This window comes from Papaver somniferum, chromosome 7, assembly GCF_003573695.1.
Source record: "Papaver somniferum cultivar HN1 chromosome 7, ASM357369v1, whole genome shotgun sequence".
In the NCBI taxonomy this organism is placed as follows: Eukaryota; Viridiplantae; Streptophyta; class Magnoliopsida; order Ranunculales; family Papaveraceae; genus Papaver; species Papaver somniferum.
Genome location: NC_039364.1, coordinates 27,446,870 through 27,473,222, shown reverse-complemented (window position 1 = coordinate 27,473,222; position 26,353 = coordinate 27,446,870). Strand labels below are relative to the sequence as shown.

The window sequence follows — 26,353 nt, the reverse complement described above, 5'->3', positions numbered from 1 at the left end:
GTGTGGGGATTAGTTTTGCACAATGCTAGATGTATCCTTTATATAGCCTTCAAATCAGGGTTTTGCCTTAGTTACAAAGCAATCCATATTCACCGTTAGATGAAAACCTGATTTAGATTCAAGTTAATATTTCTCAACCGTTAGATCAAAAACTTAGCTTGTCACACACACTTTGGTAGACGTTTACTGGGTTTGTGAAAACCATGCCCAAACGTGTACGTGTATGTTGGTTCAACATAGTAACCCAAAAGGTTAACCATATGAGCATTTCATATTAACCTAGTTCTTCTTCATCATAACTAGTTCAATTGACTCAAATGAACTAGTTAGAGAGTTGTTCAATTGCTATGAGATCTTATGTAACTACACAAGACACAATTGAAACAAAGATGATTCTATTCGATGAATCGTCTCATGAACTTTATAGCCACGGTTTGCATAAATCATTCCTTAGTAATTTAAGTTTCATGTTCAGTGAACATATTTAGATCATAACCACTTAAGCTTACAAACAAGTTCGCGGACTTAAGGCAACCGACAGAGTTTTCCAAAATCAGCAGAAAATCTCGGCAAAGAGACTTCCGCCAGTTCGAGGACTAACTTCGCGGACTAAACACGCAAACGAGTTTTTGGAAAATCCCAGCAGAAATTCTCGGTAAGAGAACTTCCGTCAGTTCGCGGACTTGAAAACGCCAATTCCTCCGGTTTCTCTCAATCAACAAAGTTCGAAAACTTCGGATTAAAGAATACATGGTTACGTAATCTAAACTCTCATTCCAATCATTGAGACATTCTCAGAGGACGTTATATAGTCCTTATTCACAGACCGTTTCACGTCAGAGGAATTCTCAAAGTAATTGAAAATTTTCATGACTTTCGTCACTAGGTGAAGATAAACTTGATCAAAGCGAAACGCTTTACCAACACACGATTTCGAGAAAAATATAAGTAGTGAATACTCAGCTCGAAATGTCAAATCTGTATGATCCAGTCTATATAGCATATGACTTTTTGTCTCATAAGAAGTAGGAGATAGAATAGATAGACTTTTGAGTGATAGATAAGTTCAAGTCTCCACATACCTTTTTGTTGATGAAGTTCCACGGTTCCTTGAGTAGATCTTCGTCGTTGTATGATGAATCTCCATGAAGTCCTTGAGCTCAACTACACTTTTCTATCCTAGTCCGAGACTTAGCTATAATAAACTAGAAATCAAGACTCATAGTTTTGATCACTAACATTGACAAACATACTTTAGTGGAACGCATGCGAGGTCGATCGACATATGCTCTAACAATCTCCCTCTTTGTCAATTTTATTGACAAAACTATTATTACATATGAAATACAAAAAAGATAAACTTTAGTGGCTCCTATTCCATAGTCTAATCTTCAACGTTCCTTGAAATCTTCGTCCTTCCAAGTACTCCAATGATCCCAAAGGTTGTAAGTTTAGCACCACCGTTGTTGAAGATCCGTAGCTATAACAATGAGAGAAATCGAGATTCTCGATAATTATTATACAGTGTCATAGTATCATTATGTAACATCAAAGTCCAATTGCATCACGACTTTAATAAAAATACTATGGTGATATGTACTTAGTCAATACTCCATCTCGATCATGGAAACCACTCCCCCTTACACAATGATCCGAAAACAATATGTATTTGTAGTGTGAACTACATTATTTCTCCCCCTTTTTGTCAATAAAATTGGCAAAGGTAAAAGAATGAGATCATAATGAAATTTCCACAAGAGACATTTCATATACTAAAAGAAAAAAATACATACCAACTTAATTTAGATGCAATCATAAAGCCGAAGCTAAATGCATTCATCAAGGAGTTTTAAGATACAAGATAACCCCTATAAAATTCCACAGCCGCACATCCTGCAAGATATTACCAATAAGCACAAGTTCAAAAGAACTCTCCCCCATTTGATGTTATTCCCGAAAGAACAACAAGAGCGACCTTAATTTCGAAAGAAAAGAAGGATTTTTTAATTGGACACCAAAAACCATGGAAATGATTTTCTATATCCAAAACTCAACCAAATTAATCACAAGTAAACCCATGATTAATTTAATCGGAATACGCAACTAAATCAAACCACAAAAGTGATCAGTTTAATTGATTGTGCACAACATAAGAAAACTCACGGAGCTACGACTAAGATAACCACACGGAGATGACTACCTTAATCGTTCAAATACTCAACATAAGGAAAACCTTACGGAATATACGACTATATCAACCAATAGAACATGATTAGTATATCCGTTCATATACTCAACACAAGAACTTGTGGAATATATGAAAAACTCAACTAGATTAATTACAAGAGAACCTATAATTAATCTAATTGGAATACACAACCAAACTAATCACCGAAGCAATCAATTTAATTTTCAAAAGATTTTACTCGACAAAAGAAGACTTTCGGAGCAAATAACTAAATAACCAATCAATATGATTAATTTAGTTCAAGAATGCTCAACATATAGCATCTCATGGAACAACCAACAAGGCAAATATTAATCGACATAGTTGTAAGGTGCTGAACATAAGATACACAATGGAGCCTTCACGGTAAAACATAACAAAATGGATCAATGAAGATCCATACCGTGGATAATATACAAGGATCTATTCTATTTTCCATCACTATTTGCATAACGACATAATAGACTTTATCCTTGTCAAACAAAAGATTTCATCCTATTTTCCATCAAATAAATGACTGCATAGGCATAACTTTTGTAATCGTCAAAAGCCCATTCATCCTTTCATCAATACGAATATCAATTTATGAACGACTTTACTTTTGACACAATATGGGACCTTCAATTTCACGGACGCAAACAATACACATCCCATAAAAATATTGCAATATTTCAAAATAGATTAATACTGCAATAATAATTTTTTCCCTTAGAAGGTAGAATCAATCTTTTTCGCACGGATTTATACCAAGATGGTTACCAAAAGCGTATAAAAAGATTTCCTTAACAAAGAAGAACATACAAAGTCATTGACGACTATGCATTATAGTTCACATGAGATGATTGTGAACACTCAAGAATATATAACAATGTGAACTACTACCCATTTTCGAACTTCCTTCTTTGTGATTCACCAACATCACTCTTGTAACAACCACAAAATAGCATAGAATATGATTTCTCCAAGAATCCCAGTGCCCAAGTCTAAGAGAATAGAACAAGTGCAACGAAACGGAGCAAACACTAAAAAACAAGAGACAGGACAAAGATCAATATTAAATCATCCAAATTCAACAATTCTCATCTCCATTTTTAAGGGAATTCAATACGGAAGAGAATGCAAAAAGAATGAGGTAAATCCGAGTTCGGACGAAGAAGTTACGGTCAAAACAAATTTACCGAATATCGACGTCAAGTATGCATATGGATTTGCGAACTTAAATCCCTGGATTTTGATTTTAAATGTTGTTATGCATACTTGGTATGTGTACCATGTAGTCCAAACATCCAGAACTATTATTTTCAAACCTAAACATTTAAGAACCTTAAATACAGATCAAGTTAGGTAGAAATGAATGATAAGCAAAATTATTATAAGTATTCCAAGCAAATAAAAGTACAAATCTTGCTCAAGTTTATGGACATACCTTTTTAGATGAATCCAATCGAATCCTACCGCCTCTGTGTGCCCCATTCTTGTGCTTCCTTCACCGTATACAAAACAGGGCATTCCTTGGTGAGGATGCACTTCCAACACAATCAAGTTGCGTTGGGTTGAACAAAGTCTTGCTCACCACAAGTGACCTTTGGATTATCATGAAAGAGATCGCTTTTAGAACTTTCACATCCAATTCCATTTTTCCAAAAAACTTGTTAAGTTCCAACATCATGGATACTGCCTTTTCCATAGTCATGGAGTTTTCTGGAAGATCATTCCTTTTCACACTCAAAACATCATTGTCTTTCTTCGGTATCCACTTCTGAGTGCATTTAGGAACAGTCGGAACCTTCTTCCCATCACTCTCTTCTAGAATTCTTGGAAGAGAATTTGATTGACTATTCTTTTGCAAGTTAGTCTTTCTCCAATTGGAAGCATCGAATCTTGTCTTCGTCTTTACGAAGTTATCCTTTTGATAACCATTACGATTATGAAAAGGATTCGTACGACGTTTGTAGGAAAATCTAGGTCTATCATAGCACTGATTCCTTTGCCTAAAGGTTGGACAAATACAACCTGTAATGTTAAGAGGATCAGTCTTAACGTATATCTTGGTTTCACAACTTCTTGTGATGCCCAAACAAGAACATCGTGAAGTTTCTCATTCCTTATACGGAAACGACATCTCCTTTCCAGGTGACCTTTATTTCCGCAATAGTGGCAAACATAAGGAATGTTCTTACCTCGATCCGAGTGTGCTAACTTTGGAGGTTGATAAACATTGCTCTTTTGAACCTTAACCGCCGGAGAAGGTATTTCACTTTTGCCATCAGTGGAAACCTTTTGTTGATAAGAATCACTAGCCTTGACAAATTTTACCTCTTTGCTAGTACTTGGAGCATCTATTCCCTTATAGCCCAATCCTCGTGTATCACGATGATTTTTACTTTCTCCTAGCATAGTGGTTAATTTGCTTGAACTAGTATTGAATTTTTTAAAGTCATCTTCCAACATCTTGATTTTATCAAGAGCAGCAGATAAATCAGCCTCAAGGCGTTTTTCTCGAGTGAGATATGTGCTTTCTCTGTCGTCAAAACTTGTTTGCTGGGAGTTAAACCTTGCTTCAGATTCTGCAAGTTTCTCTTCCAACAAAAAGTACTTTTGATAAAGATTATCACACTCAAGTGACTTCATACGTAGGTTTTCCTCTGAATCCTTGAGGATCGATTCGGTAGAACTATTCGAAAAATAAACACCTGCGTAACATCTTCTCAATTTCTTTTTTTCTCGACAGAGAGGAGTCAGAAGAGGTGTGACATGAGAAGTTGTAATCTTCTTCATATTCCACGAATCCAAAAACTTAACATACTCTGAGACTTCCTCATCAACATCTCTATCAATATCTGAATCACCTTCATCAGAAAGTTCATCCAACTGTTCTTCTAGGAGAGTTTCCCAATCAACAGTTTTTACATCAAGAGAATGTTTGGATATTGACTTAGATGTGACAGTTCTCTCAGGTGAATCCAAGCTTTTAGAATCATCTGGTAATTTCTAAACTAGTACGTTATTAGAGATAGACTCGTCCATAATCAGATCGCTACAAACACAGACTTATAAGGTCTTTAACATGTTTGCCTGCTCTGATACCAATTAAAAAAGCGGGGTTCTAACAACACCACCCAATATTTCACTTAGAAATATGTATGGACAAACTCCAATATACTTTTTATGAGAATCAACTAGACAGTTAGACTCAATCAATAAAAAGATATATCAAAGAGTTTATATCTCAATCTCTCCATTTTATCTTTACTCAAGCAAATGGAAATCTGCGAGTCTTCATCATAGAGAGATAACTTGGACGGTACCAAAGACCAATGTCCAAGGATCAATCGATATCAATCAACAACCAAGGGTTGGATTTCCAATTGATGATCTTTAACACACAACCTGTATTATTTCAATTATATAAAAAATATAATGCGGAAAAGAAATAACACGGACACCAGAAGTTTTGTTAACGAGGAAACTGCAAATGCAGAAAAATCCCGGGACCTAGTCCAGATTGAATACATACTGTATTAAGCCGCTACAGACACTAGCCTATTCCAAGCTAACTTCGGACTGGACTATAGTCGAACCCAAATCAGTCTCCCACTAATTTAAGGTACAGTTGTACTCCTACGCCTATGATCCCAGCAGGATACTGCGCACTTGATTCCCTTAGCTGATCTCACCCACAATTAAGAGTTGTTGTAACCCAAAATCGCAGACTTGATACTAAATAAATCTGTCTCACACAAAAAAGTCTATCAAAGGATAAATCTGTCTCCCACAGAAAAACCCTAGGTTTTATTCCGTCTTAAGATATAAAATCAAGGTGAACAGGAACCAATTGATAATCCGGTCTTATATTCCCGAAGAACAACCTAGATTAATCAATCACCTCTCAACAATCCTTCTTGACTACACAAGCGGTTTGTCGAGGAATCACAAACAATGAGGATTAGTTTGTGATTACACAAGCGCACTAGTATCACACAGACGTGTGGGGATTAGTTTTGCACAATGCTAGATGTCTCCTTTATATAGCCTTCAAATCATGGTTTTGCCTTAGTTACAAAGAAATCCATATTCACTATTAGATGAAAACCTGATTTAGATTCAAGCTAATATTTCTCAACCGTTAGATCGAAAACTTGGCTTGTCACACACACTTGGGTAGATATTTACTGGATTTGTGAAAACCATGCCCAAACGCGTACGTGTATGTTGGTTCAACATAGTAACCCAAAAGGTTAACCGTATGAGCATTCCATATTAACCTAGTTCTTCTTCACCATAACTAGTTCAATTGACTCAAATGAACTAGTTAGAGAGTTTTTCAATTACTATGAGATATTATGTAACTACGCAAGACATAATTGAAACAAAGATGATTCGATTCGATGAATCGGCTCATGAACTTTATATCCACGGTTTGCATAAAGCATTCCTTAGTAATTTAAGTTTCATGTTCAGAGCACATCTTTAGATCATAACCACTTAAGCTCACAAACAAGTTCACAGACTTAAGGCAACCGGCAGAGTTTTCCAAACTCAGCAGAAAATCTCGGCAAAGAGCCTTCCGCCAGTTCGCGGACTAATCACGCAAACGAGTTTTTGGAAAATCCCAGCAGAAATTCTCGGTAAGAGAACTTCCGTCAGTTCGCGGACTGGGTTCGCGGACTTGGCAAAACCAATTCCTCCGATTTCTCTCAATCAACAAAGTTCGAAAACTTCGGATTAAGGAATACATGATTATGTAATCTAAACTCTCATTCCAATCATTGAGACATTATCAGAGGACGTTATATAGCAGTTATTCACAGATCGTTTCACGTCAGAGCAATTCTCAAAGTAATTGAAACTTTTCATGACTTTCGTCACTAGGTGAAGATAAACTAGATCAAAGCGAAACGCTTTACCAACACACGATTTCGAGAAAAAGATAAGTAGTGAATACTCAGCTTGAAATGTCAAATCTGTATGATCCAGTCTATATAGCATACGACTTTTTGTCTCATAAGAAGTAGGAGATAGAATAGATAGACTTTTGAGTGATAGATAAGTTCAAGTCTCCACATACCTTTTTGTTGATGAAGTTCCACGGTTCCTTGAGTAGATCTTCGTCGTTGTATGATGAATCGCCATGAAGTCCTTGAGCTCAACTACACTTTTTTATCCTAGTCCGAGACTTAGCTATAATAGACTAGAAATCAAGACTCATAGTTTTGATCACTAACATTGACGAACATGCTTGATATAGCAACGCATGCGAGGTCGACCGAGATATGCTCTAACAAGTACTTCTTGCATACCTGCAACATTAATAAGGTCTCTAATATAATCAATTTGGGATTGAGAAACACCATTTACACCAAAGTTTTCAGATTCATCAAAGATGAAGTTTAAATCCCCTAACAGGATCCAGGGACATTCTAATCGAATAAAATGTCTTCGAGAAATTAACATTGTTGAAGTCTAGCATCATTATCCAAGACCCCATAGACATATGGTAAAGCTACTTCTTCATCTCTAGCATCAATTCCGAGAGCACGGTTTATGATTTGACTATATTTATTTATGATTTTAAGTTCAAGAGCATCCTTCCAAAATAAACCCAAATCTCCAGAAAGGTTATTGTAGAGTTTACTAATGAAACGATTTTGTTAAGTAACCATATTTGTTGAGCAACTGTTGGTTAACCGGATTTCTATTTGATGTCAATTTTATTAATCAAAATTAGCAACCAAACTATTTGGTAACCATATTTGTTATGAATTTTACGGGTGTATACAAAATGTCTATTCTACCAACCACCATCATACCGGGAGCATCACACATGATTTCTAATGCTCTTTATGTTCACAGTAAAGCGTCATCATTCCAATAACGTTTGTATACACCGCAATACCTCTTCCACATTTCCCTTGACGATACGGAAAATCACAGTTACAGAAGACCTTGGCTGCGTCATGTGAAAAAAACAGGTACCAAGTACACCACCAACTTTTTCGTTCGACAATTTGTATGGAAAAAACCTAATACAATCACAAGTAATCCAAAGCAAAGACCCTTAAATCAGATTGTATATTAAGTTTTTTTTCTTCCACAATCGATATGTATAGACCAAAGCTTCGTGTACCTGATTGTGCAAAAGAGTTTTTGGACGATCTCAAAAATAAATATCAAGAAGAATCTGTTTGTATCTAAATTATCAGGATCTGAATTCGAACAAGTATGATGTAATCTATCTTTCAATATATGAATTCAATACCGTCATACTTCGAACTGGAATATAGTTGAGACCGAATTAATCCTCCAAGTAATTCAGTTGTAGTCGTGTTCCTTATGTCTCTTGAGACTAACAAGATTATATGCACATGATTCCCTTAGCAGACCCTTTACAGTCTAAGTGTTGCTTCAACCTCAGTGGTAACTTTTGATACATATCCGCCTCTAACAGACAATCATATTTGATTTTTCTTTTAACATGTTTCAATTTAGGTTTGGAAATATGCTTGCAGTAAACAAATTCCAGCAAACCTCACGGATCTGGAACACTTACATTTTGTTAGAAGAGAATCCTAGATTACTAACCACCCCACAAAAACAATCCAAACAAATCAAGGAAGAGTTTAGATATCTATATTGAGGAATCACAAAGTTTGAGATGAAGAGAACTTTGTGATTTCTATCTATCTTGTTCCTCATCTAAAGTTTGTGAACTTCAATGACCAGTAGAACAATATCCAGATACAAGAATTATCATGTAAAAGGTAGTCTGACCACGCTTCATGAATCCTTAAGTGAAGTCTTCAAAGTTGTAACCCTAGAATACAGTTTCGTAGAGAAACCTAGGTTATAAAGGACGACTATAGCTTTGAAACTAGGACACAAGAGTGCCAGGTAATAAGAAATCATGTCGCAAGAGTCTCTCTATTTATAGATTTTCAAGGCTACAAATATCTTTGAATTCAAGATAAGATTACTTGAGATTAAAGCAAACACTTTCTCAGTTTAAATGAATTTCTTATTAGGTATTCATGTAAGTATGTGAAAAGTCTGCCTTGAAATTACACAAAAGAATATGCACTATAACGTCCATGGAACCGTGCACAATAATAATCCGTAGCGGAAAGTATACCTTTGAACTTACAAGCACTAGAGATATTAAATAATAGTCAAGCCTAAACAATCACCCACAAGCCCAAAGTTATTTTATGAATAACATTGTCGTAGAAGTGTCTATGAGAGTTGTAACAAAAGCGAACATAATCAAATAGGACAGTTCATGACCTTGTGCTAACTAGAACCGTATATGTTTGCAAACCTTTGGCAGTTTGCGAAGTCATGCCATAGGAGTATGCATATCTTGGCAGCTCGCAAAGTCAGACCATAGAGGTTTGCAAATCGTCCCCCATTCCCGAACTCATATGTAAAAGGTTCGTCAACCTAGTTGGAAAACCTCTACAGTTCGTGGAATTTCAGACCGACTAGGTAAAACATACAAGTATTAAAATCAATTAAACTCATACGACAAAGTCTCATAAGATAGAATGGTGTATGCCATGAGTAAATAGTGAAAAAGCGGGGGTCTAACAACCACAGCCAATATTTCGTTAGGCAATTTCTATGGACTAACTCCAATATATTTCCAAGAGAATCAACTAGACAATCAGACTCAATTAAGGAAATATATCCAAGAGTTATATCTCTGTTTCTCAAAGTAATCAGCCAATCAAACAGATAGAATCCGTGAGCCTGATTATTATGAGAAACAACTTGAACGGTACCAAAGACCAATGTTCAAGTGTCAAACAATTTCGATCCACAACCAAAGGTTGGATTTACCAATTGATTGAACTATGCACAACCTGTGATATTTCAATTATATAAAAATATATAATGTGGAAAGGAAATAACACAGATACCAGAAGTTTTATTAACGAGGAAACCGCAAATGCAGAAAAACCCCGGGACCTAGTCCATATTTGAACATCATACTGTATTAAGCCGCTACAGACACTAGCATACTGTATCAATCACCTCACAATACTTAATTATATGGTAGTAGAACAAGTTATTATGGAATCACAAAGAATGAGACGAAGAGACTTGTGATTACTTTTTATATCTTACCTATCGGAGATAAATTTCGAGCAAATATTAGAGAAGATAATACTGAATACGATAGAAAAAGTAAGATCAGAACACGCAACTACATAGAAAATAGTTGGGTCTGGCTTCAGAATCCCAATGAAGTCTTTAAGTCGTTAACCTATAATGGTTTTAGGAAAAACCTAGGTTACGGGAGAATCGACTCTAGTCGCAACTAGTATCACACATGAGGTTTGGGGATTAAGTTTCTCATTTGCTAGAGTCCTCCCTTATATAGTCTTCAAATCAGGGTTTGATAGCTTTATAACAAAGCAGTCAATATTTACCATTTATATGAAATCTTGATTTAAGATTCAAGCTAAGTTTGCTTAAACCAAATCAATATCTCTGCACTGTTAGATGGTATTAGCTTGTTACACACAAATGAAATATACCTTCATTTAAATATGGGTAACCGTACCTAAACGTGTATATTGAGTTGGCTCAACAATAGTTAACCGAAGTTAGCCATATGAACACTTTTGTATTAACGACATTCATCTTAACACTTCTAGTTCAAATAATAATTAAATGAATCTAATTGTGTTACTCATAGAGTTGTTCAATTGCTTATATTCTCATATAAGTATACAAGACACAATTGAAGCAAAATCGGATTGATTCAAAAGAATCAATTCATGAACATTTTAGCCACGGTTTCCAAAGATTGCATTCCTTAATTTATAAATGTATTTTTTCATGAGTATGAAATCATACTTAACCGATTTTAGAACTTAACCACATAAGTTTGCAAACGGGTACGCAAACTTAAGTTCCAGACTTTGATCTTTCGCAAACAGGTACGCATACTATCGTTCCAGACCGAATTCAGGTGAAACAGTTTACAAACGGGTATGCAAAATTGGTTCCTGGACTTTGACAGTTAAAACCGTTCGCATACGAGTACGCATACTTGGTTCCCAGACCTGAATGATACTTACAATAGTTTGAATACTGGTATGCATACTGTGTTATATCCAGACAATTGTTAATTGTTCTAAACTCTCATTTCAATCATTGAAACATCCTTAGAAGACGACAATAGCTGTATCACACAAACTATTAGCTTATAAGTAAGTTTCAAGTGATCGAATGATCAATACGAAACATTTCGAGTCTATATCAAATGACTGTCTCACACAAATCATGTAAGATGTTACAAGGCGATTTTCACATGATCATCTTTTGACTCATTATTTAGTTTCCAATAAATAAATTGTTTCCAACTAAACTCGTCAAGAATAATGACGTAGTTAAAGCAAAAAACTTTCCAACACATATTTCGAGAAAGATATAAGCGAGTTAAACTTAGCTCGAAATATCAAATGTGTACAATGTGAAAGTCTATATAGCTATACAACTTAGTCTTAATAGGAGATAGAATAGAATAGACCTCTGAGTGATAGATGGGTTTAAGTCTCCACATACCTTTTGTTGATGAAGTTCTTCCAAGCTCCCCTTAGTAGATCTTCGTCTTCAATAGATGAACGTCGTGAAGTCTGAAGCTCAACTACACATTTTATCTAGAAATCAAGACTTATAGTTTTGACACCTAAACTTGACAAACAAGCTTGAGATAGCAACGCTTGCGAGTTCGACCGAGCAATTCTCTAACAAATACGATAGGTCAGTCTCCACATACCTCTTTTTTGATCAAGTTCTTGCAAGTATCTTCGTTTGTTCGTCAGTCTTCAATCTTCAAGGGTTATTCGCTGATGTCTGATACTTAACTACCATACTGTAATCCCAGTCCAAGACTTGACTTTAGTAGACTAGAAATCAAGATATAGTTTTGTACCTCCAACATTGATAACAAACTTGAGATAACAAAACTTGCGAGTTCCACCGAGCGATCCTCTAACATCATGTCTCTATACTTTCTCAGGTTTTTGGTCATTACTTCCTAAGTAATTCATTCTTCTTGACATAGCCAACCCTTCGGTACATACTGATCATTCTAGATCTAGTTCGCCCTTCATTCTTTAAACTCTAATAGTGTTCCAACTAATTTTACTATGATACGTCGTAAGCAACACTTTGGACATCTATTATACACTGAATTAAATTGTCGTGCTACTGTAGCTTCACAAATATGACACTCAATAAGGAAGAGTGTCCATAAACAATGCGAAGCAAAACACACAACAACATTTTGTTTATTTTGGATCTAAATCTGTCTTGGCTCGAAAAATGCCAAACTCGTTGTTTGATGATAATTTTCTGATAATTAACTTGAAGTTTAACTCGGCTCATACATATGACTCGGATATACTTGAGTCGGGTATTATTCCGTACCTAACTGGTGAGGCACATATCAGACTCGCCTCAACAAAAACGAAAATATGAAGTGGTGCATATAGCTATGTGTCGGATTAGGATAGAATGTGTAGGCGTTTTTGTTGAGTCCAAACATACCCCAGTGAGATGCACCATTTCATTTTTGTTGAATCCAAACATACCCCAGTGAGATACACCATTTCATTTTTGTTGAATCCAAACATACCCCTGGGTCCCAGCTCAAGTCGAGGTAAGTGTATAAAATGATCCGCAAAACCCTCGCTTAAACCCTCTGCGTCTCACTTCCCTAATCGTCCTCCGTCTTTCTTTCTCTCGCACAAATCTCCATTGGCATTTTTCTTCCCCCTCTTGCGAAACCCTAGAAAACGCAACCCCATCGAATTCCGTCCCGTACTGGTAAGTTTTCCCTTTACAATTGAAATGAATAATTATGTTGAAACTCTCTTACGATTTAGGGTTTTTGGTTTGGCTTAACAATGTCGGATTGTTCTTTTTTTTTCAGGAATAGATGTCTTCAGACGAGGAAATAACGAAGCTGTTCAGAATCCGGCGAACAGTGATGCAGATGTTGAATGACAGAGGTTACTTAGTCGGAGATTTTGAAATCAACGAGACAAGAGCAGGATTTCTCGCTAAATTTGGGGATAATATCAAGAGAGAAAATCTTGATATCAAGAAAAGCAAGAGAAACGATAGTAATGATCATATATATGTTTTCTTCCCTGAGGACTCCAAAGTTGGAGTTAAGACATTGAAGACTTATATTAATAGGATGAAAAATGATGAAGTTAACAGGGCAATTTTCGTTGCTCAACAAAGTTTAACTCCCTTTGCCAAGACATGCATCAGTGAATTTTCTTCCAGTTACCATTTGGAGGTTTTCCAGGTAATTTGTTGATTTGTTATTGCTTAGCTGTGGGAATCTCTGGTTTCTTATTGTTGAATATCCTTGCTTTTGTTTCGAAGCTTAGATTCAACATACCTTATTGATTTTGAACATGTTCTGTGTCAGGTTTTAGAATGGTTAGATAGTGAGGAAAGGGAAGAATTTTATTTACATCCATTGGATAATTAACAAAAGGAGTATAAGATTTCTGTGGCTTATTCTGTGGAAACTGGAGATACACATAGGAATGTAGGATTTTCTTGCAAGCTGCATTTTCGGTACCTTTAGTATAATTGCGTTATAGATAGTTATGAAAGCAATGATGGGTTTCGTTTGCATTATGAAAGAAACATTGCCAGAGTTATTAGGGGCATCGAATTGGGCTATTGGATTCATATAGATATTTATGTGTAGCTTGGAATTAGCTATGTTGCCATTGGGTTATTGGATTCCTGGGGATATTTGTGTGGTTGGAATTAGATATGTTGGGATTTCACACCCGGCTTCACGCCATAAGCCTCGCCCTAAACAACTTAGGAATTAGTAGCAAAACTATATAGTGCTTCTTCGGTTACGAGCTCTGTGGAAAACTGTTAACAACTTACTACTTATTAGCACACTGACTAGCTAGTTAACATCTGCTGTAGCGACTCTTTAGCTTAAATTATTTTCTGAAGACCAACTATCAAGTCAAACAATGTTGTATAATTTGTACACTCATAAGACTTCTTCTTTAGTTCATCTTATAAGGGTTAAGGTTTTATATGAATGGTTACCACAATGATCTATTGAGACTTGAAACATTTCTTCGGAACCCTTGTTCATTAATTTATAGTCTTACTTGGATCAAGTAAGAAAATGGGCCTTTACTGACTTGTCAACTATATTAATTACTGGTACGTGTTAGTACGGTGGAAAAGAACAAATACTGAGTCTTGTTTCATATAGCGTGTGTTGATGTTTAGGACACAGAAATAGGCTTGGGATCATTTTGTAGTTCATAAGTTCTTTAACGTTGTACTGAAGAATCAAGAGAGGAGGATTTACGTGCCTTTTATTGTGATCTTGTGAAAAGAATGAGAACTAAAGTTCACTTACAATTCTGTGGCAGGATGCTGAGCTGCTTGTCAACATCAGTCGGCATGTTCTTGTCCCTGTACATCAAGTTCTCACACCCGAAGAAAAGAAAACTTTGCTGGAGCGTTATACTTTGAAAGAAACTCAGGTTTGTGTTGATTAAATATTCCATATTATACCCACTGTTCTTGTTTGTTTCATGTTCTTGTACACCAGATATCACACACTGACACAGGCACACTAGATATATCTCTATATGCATGTATATGTATTAAAAAAAAATATTTAAGTGCCCATTTTCTGGTCTATGGAAAACGTTTATCAAAACCCTTGCTAATTTATCAAAGGACAACAAATACTTGTGAAAATGGAAAACCATTTTCGTATGCATATAAGACAGTAATTGATTTTGTGACTGAACTTATGGCATGTTTTGTTCTGTAGAAATGAGATAAATTCCTGTTTATATTACTGTACACCTTCTTTTTGTTAACAAGATATATTCTTCTATAGAATTCTTATTGTTCCTTTATGCCTGTCATAGCATGAATCTTTGTTTCGGACGATTAAATATTTTGAACCATTTTCTTTCCATAATCGTCTAGTAAAGACACAATGGATTTTCTGTGCTTGCAATAATATTAACTGTAGAGATATTGGAGGGTACGAGGGAATTGTGAAAATACTAGTTGACAGTTTGGTAGGTAGTTTTTGGTGCTTCCGAAGTAGTCGGTGGTGGTGGAGGCTGGGTAGAAATGTTGAGTATACTTGATTGCTTGTAACTCAGTTGCTAGGTAGTTGTTTAGAGCCTCTGGAGTACTTACAAGGTTTTTCAACCCTCTTTGGAGTTTGGATCCTGCTCGAGTTTTATCTTCAATTGCTCAATCTCATATCTTAGTACTTGGTTTAATTAGAACTGTTCTACTAATGGTTTAATTAGAACTGTTCTACTAATGGTTTAATTAGAACTGTTCTACTAATATTTCCTTCTCTATTTTGACAATTCTAATTGTTTTTTGGTCTTGTGGTTTCAGCTACCTCGAATTCAGATTACTGATCCCATTGCTAGGTATTATGGACTAAAACGTGGGCAAGTGGTGAAGATCATCAGGCCTAGTGAGACAGCAGGCAGATACGTCACATACCGATATGTTGTCTGAGTAGTTTTTAGCTATTATTGATGTTGCAAAATGGTTTCTGGGTTTATCTACTGTTAGTTGAATAGGCAATTTTAAATGGATATCAAGAATTATGGACTAGGATGAAGGATTTCAAAAGGTTTGTTCTTAATAATGTTGATTGGGTACATCCAGATTGGGTTTTGGGTGGACAATCAATCTGGATCTTCAGTGTATGGATACTTGATGATGCATTTTGATGTAGGCTTTTGTGATTTTCTAGAGAAGTAGTAAATTTGATGTCTTTTTGATTACTTTCAGTTTCAATACGAATTTGTGCCTTACTGTCAGAATTTTTCTCCAACCTATAAAGTAGACTTTTTATTAAAATAAAATAGGGGGATTTTGTGTTTCCCCTCAAAATAAATAGCTAATTTGTATTACCCATTTTTTAGTTGATAATCGGTAAAACCCCCTTTCCGTCAATTCTTCCGTTACCAAGCAGTTAATTGTGCACGTGCATTTCATATGCGTGTCATAACATATCAACTATCAAGTATCCTAAAATACCACTACCGACGCCATTAACAACACGGTCAATTTTTTTCGGAATCACTTCTATTTGATGTTGTCAAATTAACTAGTGAAATCTCAACATTAGTCGCAAAAGATAGTCCAATTCCATTAGAGCAAAAAAACTTCCTAGATCCCTCTCTCTAGGACTAGATTCATTAATGGAAATCATGGCTAGGTTTCACTTCTTTTCTGTTTTTCATTTCTGCGACTCTAATCTCCCAAAAAAAAAGAAGTGGTAATGGTTTTTTTTTGTAAAAGCTAAAAACTCAGTTGTCGTTACAATCAGTGGTGAACCAGGAACACAAAAAGACACACCAATAAATCACCTGACTATCAAATTCGTATACCAATAAATTGCAATTAGAAAAATAAAATTGCAATTAGACAATCCGTGTACGGTGTACACATAGAATCCAAAACAAAAAAAAATAATTACATTCACATTAATTAGAATCTCCATGGTCTCAACATGGAATAAATTAGTTTGCTTCCATTGATGGCCTAAACCATCGAGGGCCCGAGTCACTGTTTTCCATTGTAATAATCTAACTGACCTAATCCAATAAGCACACATATACTAACTGAAATCAATATTAAATTTTATTCAGACAATCCCATATTTGATTATTCAAGAACTCACCATGACTTTCTCTGATGGCCATTAAAACCCCAAATCTTCTGTTGTTCATTCTCGATTGCCAGCTTGTTTAGTATGATAGAATGACATGATAAATCACATTTCTTTAATTTCAAAGAGTATTTTGAAGTGGCACTGTTTAGTTCATTTAGAGTTGGTGATGAAGAACTTGGAGGAGCAGTCGGCGAGGAAGAAGACGACGATGGTTTTAGGGTTCATTTGGGGTCTTTGATTTAGACCGTCAGATTAGATTTGTATAAATATATTATAACACGCATGTGAAACGCACATGCACAGTTAACTGCTTGGTAACTGCTGAGTTGACAGAAAGGAGGTTTCACCTATTATCAATTAATAGAGGGGATAATGCAAATTAGCTATTTATTTTGAAGAGGAAACACAAAATTCCCCAATAAAATACTAATTAAAAATCCTGGCTTGATTGGAGTATTCCCAGATTAATTGGGGTATACTTAATGAGACAAAACCCAAGACATTTTGAAGTAAAAGAAACCACCCCTTAATCTTGTATTTTCTAAATGACTAATATCCCTTGTTTAATTAACACTAACAATTCTGATTAGGTTAATTAATTGAGTTTACATTAAAATTTTGAGAATGAGAATAAGTAGATTAAAATATGAAAATTTAGTTTTGAAAATATGAAAGGTCGGCAAGGTCCAGGTTTGAATAAGGTGCCGACCAAGATCCGCCGGCTTGGTCGATGTTTGGATAGGATGCCGACTAAGTATAGCCGGCATGGTCCGTGGATGAATAACACGCCGACCATTTTTAGGCCGGAAGGGTCTTTGAATGAAGAATATGCTGACTATCTTGGGGCCAACAATCTTACGGTCGTCATGTAAATATTTCCTACCATGCCGGCTATCATATAGTCGGCAAGCACATAATTTAAAACACTGCAGGCTGACCTATAGTCGGCATGATAATGATTTCTAACATTGCGGGCCTATAGTTATATCCAACAGAAAACAGAATATGGGAAGATGTAATTCACTTTATTCATGCAATTTTGGTTACTACATTGATTGAAACATAAAACCTACCTCCTTGTCGACGGAAAAACGAATGCACTTAGCATGTGCATCAAGCCTTTGAATCCCTAGACGACCCTAGTGGACGAGTTATAGTCTCGTGAGGGTTTACATAGAGATCTACCCACAAAACCTACACTAAACCCATCAATCTTCGTTGGAGGAATCCCATTCATCTCCGGCCTGCATGAAGTCCGGGGTATACTCCGGGATTTTGGAGACCATGAATTCATAGCTTGCATTGAATGCGAATGCTTCCCACTTTTCCTCCAAGTAGCGCGCTTTGACAACTTCATGCTACAAAAAAAACACAAACTTACTTTGTTAGTGGTGTTCAGTAGGCAGATCAAACAACATGGATCACGTAAAATAAACCACAAAAACACTTACAAATTGTCCAATGGACAAGTTGAAGTTGGTAGCGTTGAAAATCCGAGGTTGGAGAGATAAAAAAGCAAGTATCACATTTTCGATGACTAGGTGCCTATCATGGACTTGTTGAACACTTTTTTCATTAGGATTCCCAAACTCTTGCCTAAATTTATTATGTATCCTTGTCCAAAAGGTGACGGCATCCACCCTTGCGGAGGACTGATGTCTAACTCGAGTTTCCGTGTACCAAGCTTTGGTGATTTCCAAATCTTCATTTGAATCAAATGAAGCCATTGTTGTATGTAGAGAGCTATTGGGTGAGTTAGATGGAGTGTATGATGATATAAGCCTTGGAGAGTATATGCAAATACTTGTGTGTTGTTTTGTAGAGATAAGAAGTGTATTTATAGGATGGTGCCCAAATTTGGCCGTTATAATGCCTAAGTACAAGCCAATCAATGCAATTGTACTTGCAAAAAAATTGAATTTTGAAATCGCCGGCGAGGTTTTTGTTTTCCCAGTATGCCGACTAAGTCAGGACGGCAGGGTCGAAATTTTGTTACCATGCCGACCTTATACTGATTTTAGGTATCAGGAGTTCATTTTCTTCTGTGTAACCGCCGGAAAGCTATTTGGTCATTAGCATGCCGGCTATGATATAGTCGGCAAGGTCGAAATTTTGTTACCATGCCGACCTTATGATGATTTTAGGCATCAGGAGTTCATTTTCTTCTGTTTAACCGTCAGAACGGTATTTGGTCACTAGCGTGCCGGCTATAATATAGTCGGCAAGATCGTAATTTATTACCATGCCGACCTTATGATGATTTTAGGCATCAGGAGAAGGTATTTTCTGCAACACATAGCCGGCAGGGTCGATAACATAATACCCTGCCGGTTGTACAACAGCAGGATAGGTATTGATCTGATTACCTTGTCGACCCTGGTATGCAAATAATTTCTGCTGTCAGGGCCGGCAGTCTGACAGTTCACAACCTTGCCGGCCTTGGTGTAGTCGGTAATGTAACTTAAAAAAATCATGCCGGCATAAGTATTGAAACTTTACGTAGCTAAACAAACCATTCATTCAACAACTAGAGATCCAACACTTTTTGTCCAAAATACGAAAACATGTCCCATAAACCTTAAAAAAAACATTTGTCCAACAGTTAACTTTAACATTTGTCTACCACAACATAAAGAAATAAACTAGGAATGCATTCATTCACCACCACGACCACGACCACGGCCCCGTTTAGGAGCACCACCACTACTACTACCTTCACCACCACGACCACTACGAGCCCTCTTTTTGTCAGCATTCATCTTGGCTTGTGCTTCCCTCTTGGCTTTTTCTTCCCTCTTTACATCAGCATCATCTTGCTTGAACAATTCATAGGTATCCTCATTGTCAACATTGCTAGCATAATCAATGTGCTTGCTTTGCTCTTCAATCGACAAAGGCTCTCCTCTTTCTCTCGCGCAACACATCACCCTCACAAGGATCTTCAAATGCTCCTTCTATTTTCAATTAAACAACAAACAATTAATAGAATGATTTGATAATTTAATTTTAAAACAGTAAGAGCAACTCTAAAATACTTACAAAGAGCTTAAGACTTGTTGCTGGGTCTTTCGATGCCATCTTCCTCTTACAGCCAATTCTTCAGCAGTCATTTCCCTAATCACAGTAGGACGAGCCCAACCCGAGTACCACGTCATGTATTTCTCATTAGCTTCATGACCTTCGGTCACCTCGTCCAAAAGACTCGTATCGACTTTACGACCACGTCTATCGTTCCAATGATCTTTAACTGGCGGTGGAGCGTAAGCGACGTTAATAGTTTTTTGGGACGTGGTGCAGCTATCCCTTAACACATTAAAGAACGTCTCAACATCGAAATGGGGTTCTTCTTGGACGTAACCCAATTGTCGCATTATCCGATGTGGATCGTACATTGAATATCCATGGGTGCACATCAAGGGACTGTAGTATAATGTAACATCATCTATCCTTTGTATTAAACCTTGATTTCTAGCATCTCGATACAGATCAAATATTACCTCATCCGCAGTCAATTTTTCGACGGCGATTCGGATATCGAACTCTCCACCGCATGCCATAACCCGGAGTTTTTGACAATCACTTTCACCTCCTCACATTCATCCTCAAGATCCCAATTCTTAGTCACTGAACATGAAGCTTGGTGACTCATGAGACAGATGGCATGTTTGTGATTCTAAATACCAAAAAAACAAAATGAAAAGAAATACAAACACTTGACGCAAATTTAAGATAGATACACACTTAAATAAAAAACAAAGACAGATTGAGATTACTTACGATAGTATTATGGATCGTACATGCCCATGAATCTTTGTATCCAAAAAGAACGTTTCCATCATCTTTTGGGGTCCCCTTTGGAGGCTCACCTGCTCTCAGTCTAACCATCAAGTGACGGGGAAGCATGTGGGAATCAGCTGATCTAGTGATAACCCTCTTTTTCTTTCCGGTTTCAGTTGAAGTTGAAGTTTCGGTTTGTTGAACAATAGATTGAGTTTGTTCTCCATCTTCTTCTTCTTCTTGTTCCACTGCCTCTTCAACAATTTCATCTTTGATATCCTTATCTTTATCTCCATTACCATCATCATCATCATCATTACCTCCTCCAACAGGTAGCATGTCCTGATCACCATCATCATCATCATTGTTACCTTCTCCAGCAGCCGGAGTGCTTTCATCAACATCATCATCATCACCTCTTCTACCAGATGGAATCGATTGGTCTTCATCTGGAGTTTCATCCGAATCACTTGGTTCCGGTGGTGGTCGAGAATCATTCCGTCCACGGATCTTGACCGTTCCCGGCTCAACGAATGCCCCTCGATGTGTTAAAGTCAAGAGTTTGGAGCCTACGCGAGGAGGTCTTGAAGGAAGAGTAACATTTTTCTTCTTTCTCTTAAGCGACCTAAACAAGAAAAATTAAAAAAAAAAAGGCAACAGTCGGCAGGATCGACATATGTAACAAATCCGGCGGACCAACAGTCAGAAGGGTCGACTAAAAAATGCACGTCGTCTAAACAGTAGCCGGCAGGGTATTATTCACATAACCTGCCGACTTATAACAAATATGAACACAATAGATACAAGGATTTTCCACATAATCAGTCGGCAAGGTCTATTACCCATACACTGACGGCTAACAAACAACCGTCATGGTTTTATCCAAATACCATTTCGACTTTCATAATTCAAGGCATCAGGAGATACTAAAAAAATTGAAATACGACCGGCAAGGTAAAAATTTCTAACCGACCCGGCAAAAAAAAACTGACGCCGGCAGGGTCCTAGGTTGAATACCTTGCCGACCCTGCAAGTAGCAGTCACAGATACTAAACAGCCGGCAAGATCTTCAACTTAATAGCTTGCCGGCCAACCCTAAATATGAAAAGACGGCAAGGTCGCGGAACAAACACCTTGCCGGCTGAATAACTGTTGATTCACAATTTCGAATTTTCTGACCTAATTTGACATGCAAACATGAAATTGAAGTACTGGAGTGAGTTTAAGTAGGCCCTTACTTTCTTAATCGCGTCATTTTTTCGGTTTCAACGGCGTTGATCTCTTATTCTTCGACGGTTTTTTCTTCACTTTCCTTTGAACTAAATTTGCAAATCCAGGGTTTAATTCATTGCGCTTTCTATTTGTTTGTTTCATCTTACTAGCCCTCGGCGGTTCCATGGTTGAAGATTAATCGGAATTTTCGAATCGACGATTACGACGAATTAATCGACGAGTTTTCAATGGTGGGGAGGAAGAGCCGGTAAGGTAGAGAGGTGGAGGAGAAGAACAAGAGAAGAAGATGAAATGGTATAAAAGAAAACTGATTTAGGGTAATTAGAATTATAAAGGGTAAGGGTAGTATTGTAAAGTCATCCATATTTAGCCTCCCCTTAGTAAGGGAACTATGTCCATATAAACATAGGTATACCCCAATTAATTTGGATATATCCCAATCTGGCCAGGTTAAAAATTACCATACATTCAACAAACATTTCTTTTACATAATAAAAACTAGAGGAACATCTTTCAGGAATCAGAATCTGTCATACATTCTCTCTTTATTGAAATTGAAGCATTCAAAAAGGACATGTGTTTGGCTTGTTTTAGTTAATCATCCTGCAATTTCTTCTAATCTCTGTAACGGTGCCCGGAGCTGGGCTAAGATTTCCCATCTTAACCATAGCTGCTGCGAAATCAGCTAGAAACTTAACATTGTTTTGACTATATGTCTGAACCACTGCATCTTGAGATCCGTTATTGAACAAGACTGGTCCGAATTTAGTAGCCCTCGCTGATCCACCAAGTTCTGGAAGTAAGTGTTCTCAAATCTGGTTGGAGTTTGAACATCAAGTGGCGCCAAGTTTCGGTCACCGCTGCCTATGGTCGAAGGGCAGTTTGCCCTACGGGTGATGGCAAAATCCGGATCAATGTTTGTTTGATTGTAAATACGGTTTCGGAAATTTTCACAACCAGCTTGACCTATGGTGTGAGCACCGGATAGAACAGTCATTTCTGCAGCAGTAAACCCCTTTGCTGAAAAACTAGAAATTAAGGTTGATAGATTGCTTGAAGGAGCAGGTAACTGGCTGTTTGCATCACTTTGGCTTGCAGTTCTTGCATCTCTTCTTCCTAACGGCACTGTCCATGATTGTCCACCTTGCTGCAATTTATCAATAAAGGTGATTTTTAATTACTAATCACCTGTCAATGCGTAAATATAGAAAGCGGGAATGGAAATTTAAATTAATCAAGAATTCAAGGTCTAAAAATTAACATAATATTGTAATATGGGAACTAGAACAATTAGTACTGACCAAGACGACACCATATCTAGCTGCAAGAGCAAGTATATCAGCACAAGATACAACTCCACTGCAACTTGCTTCAACCAGTAATTTAATTGTGTCGACCACTTCAAACCCGCGTACTGATCTTGCGTTAGGAAATGCATTTTTCTCACCGGTGAACGTTGCAGTGTCGTCCAGCAAGATTGAAGCATCACAACCCTAATAATGAATATTAATCAACCATTAGTATTAGTATCAAAATATGCATGTATAGTAAGGACAATTGTAATTTTAATCGAGTATTATCTGGTTGCCTACACGGCGTACTGTACGAGAGTATGTGGTATCCAGTATGCATGTATCTTAAACGTACATTAACGAAGCAATCATGGAAAAATAGTCGAAGGATAGAGGCTGCTATCCTGGAATCTAAGATAAGGGCTTTGGTCATGGCACCATGCACAATCACGGGTAAACTTGGGCAAGTTGTAGGGTAAAAGTTGGTCGATAACTGCCCATGGGATGAAGAGAAAAGCAAAGCAACAAAAGAGAATAAAATGAGAAAGTTAACAGGAATGGCAGCCATGGGAAGCCAAAGAAAGGCAAAATAAAATAAAAATAGGATAAGTTATCAGTAACGATTGGGACTAAGATAGTCAGGATGTGAAGAATATAGAATGGAAGTATCTCCATTTATAGAAGTATTAGCAGTAGACATGCATGTATAGAATGTAGAAGAGAGATTGAGAAAAAGAGAATGTGTGGTGGAGGCTTACATCCAAGATTCTATAATGCACGTACATATTTTGACTCACCTCCCACTATCCGCTCCAAATTGAAGCTGATCTGCTGATGAATTCTACTTGCGCTAGTTTGGCTTTCCCATCAACATCTTGGAATTCCAAAGGGCATTAATAGCTAATCTTGTTTTAAACCGGGCCGTGTTTGAAACTGCAAACTATTTTAGCTTAGTGGATGTGGACCAAATTTACATTAAAATTTTCACCAAAAACAAAACGGAAAATGGGTCAGTTGTCCAAATATTTTTAAATCACGGTTCAAATGGACGAGTAAAAAATAGTTTGGGTGAAATGGCCAAAAAAAAATAGTAAGGATGAAACTGGATTTATTCTAGCTTAAATTTAAAAAATAGCAAGTATGAAACTGGATACATCCTGTGTAAACTAAAAATAAAAAAAAAATATTTGAAAATGGACACGATGAAACTGGTGTACATCCTGCCTATTTTTACATTTTTGTCCATTTAAACAGTTTCAAAATCTAACTGTCCATTTCACCCAGGAATTGTTGATTTTGGTCTTTTTAACCAATTTTGTGAAAACAAAACCACACAGTTGACTGTATATTATTTAAATTTTTTTTAGTACACCCTAATTCTACATGGTCCTTGTGTCCTATGGATATTTAGGATGTTCTGCCATTGTGGCCATAGGAAAACAGTAGCTTGGGGATCTGATAGCATCTCCCACCATCTCCAATGCTAGATTGTTGCTGTCTGAAAAAGAAAACCCACTTGCTTTTTGGAGTGGAGGTCAAGGACTCGTGTTTACTTGAAGTCTTTCTCTTGATTTATTTTATTTCTGAAAATTAGAGTAAGTGTCGAGGAGACCAGGGACGGACCTACCTCTGAGCTAAAGGGAACTAAAGCCCGGGATGATCTTGCTAGTCCACAAGTTTTTTTTCTTTATTTGCTCTACCAAGCTTCTAGCCCGGGCCTTAAAAGACAATTTATACTTCCTGAGTCCGTCCCTGGAGGAGACAACATTGTACCAATACACTTCACTATAGAAATAGAACATACATAGAAAACAAGTTAACATGTGATCCAACCCTAACTTAAAATCTTTCGTGTTGCCTAAATTTTATCAGCAGTTCTACAAAAACCGCATAAACAGACTACCCGTCACAGAGGAGCTAGTCCCACCGGGTTGGAGACTAGCAGGGGTCATTTTTGGGCCTCACCATTGGAATAGTGTGAGAGAAGACGTTTTTTTCATTGTTATTTTCATGGTCTGTTAGAACTTTTTGAAATTTTGTCGTGTACGTGTACGTACATGAGATCTTAAACTTACCAGGCGACTCAATGTTTGTTTTGTGCATGACCGGCGCATAAGTCAAGATTATCTCGTGTACATCGTTCACAAAATTTAGACCAAAATTAACAAAAGAAATTTTTTTTTCCTATTTCCCATCCCCATTTTTCTTATTTCCTATCCCCTTCACAATTTTTAGAATGAATTTACTTTTGTATTCTAGTTTTTCTTATGTACCACCTATAAAAGTCAAATTGACTCTTACTATGACTTACCATTTTTACCAGTCTTCTTCTTCGTTTTTCCCTCTTTTTTATTGAACAAAACCAAAAACTATCTAGTTAGAACCTTAAATTAGATTCCTGTTAATGGTTATTATAGTACACCGATTTTTTTATCTTGCGTAATTTAATTTGCTGAGACATAGATGAATTAATCGGTAAACTATTGTTATCCGTTATTGAAAATTTAGATAAAAATATTTCTACCTTATTCAATCGAATATCAAAAAAGATTATGTTAATCTTATTGAAATCCCTTTTTGTGAACAAGGTTTAGAGGTTAGTAGTTAATCTAAATAACCACATGTTCCATCGGTAACTTTTTAATTTAGGAATAGGTGGGGACTTGGGTTTATTGGTTCATCATTTTTTGTGTGGTGATAGAAGCACATAGATCAAAGATGTTAGTCTGATTTTGCATCCAATTGCAGTAAAGTACCGACTACCGATCGTAGTTGAACTTAAACTACTCAGTCGTGTACATCAAAATAGGCTAATCATGTCACACAGATACCATATACAGTAGATCCTATTTAGACGCACTATAAAAATATTGTTGTATAGGCTATACAGAAATCAAATGAATCTCCATTGAAAGAGTGTCAAGCACTTGCAAATTAACTCTCCCTAATTTCGATATCGGTACCAACTCTTTTCTAGCTTAATTGATCTCAAATAATCCTTTGAAACAGTGACTGAAGCTAGTGATGAATTATAGAGATAGAGTTTGAGAGGTAATGGTTCGGTGGTGAATGATGTACTCCCTCCGTCCCACTCCT

At 36.7% G+C, this 26,353-nt stretch overlaps 1 protein-coding gene and 1 pseudogene across 1 annotated transcript; one reads left to right on the top strand and one right to left on the bottom strand.

Moving 5' to 3' along the window:
- Positions 1–12,924: 12,924 nt before the first annotated feature.
- LOC113296792 (DNA-directed RNA polymerases II and IV subunit 5A-like) lies at positions 12,925–16,062 on the top strand. The gene is made up of 4 exons (XM_026545130.1): positions 12,925–13,063; positions 13,170–13,553; positions 14,665–14,778; positions 15,665–16,062. Exons 2-4 carry the CDS (start codon positions 13,176–13,178, stop codon positions 15,788–15,790), a joined length of 618 nt encoding a protein of 205 aa, XP_026400915.1. The 5' UTR covers positions 12,925–13,063; positions 13,170–13,175; the 3' UTR covers positions 15,791–16,062.
- Positions 16,063–22,406: 6,344 nt separating this feature from the next.
- On the bottom strand, positions 22,407–23,872 carry LOC113296791 (annotated as a pseudogene).
- Positions 23,873–26,353: the final 2,481 nt, after the last annotated feature.

Coding starts and splice junctions, on each gene's coding strand:
- LOC113296792 (XM_026545130.1), top strand. CDS start 13,176: ATGTCTTCAGACGAGGAAATAACGAAGCTGTTCAGAATCCGGCGAACA. Junction 13,554..14,664: donor ACCATTTGGAGGTTTTCCAG/GTAATTTGTTGA, acceptor ATTCTGTGGCAG/GATGCTGAGCTGCTTGTCAA. Junction 14,779..15,664: donor ATACTTTGAAAGAAACTCAG/GTTTGTGTTGAT, acceptor TTGTGGTTTCAG/CTACCTCGAATTCAGATTAC.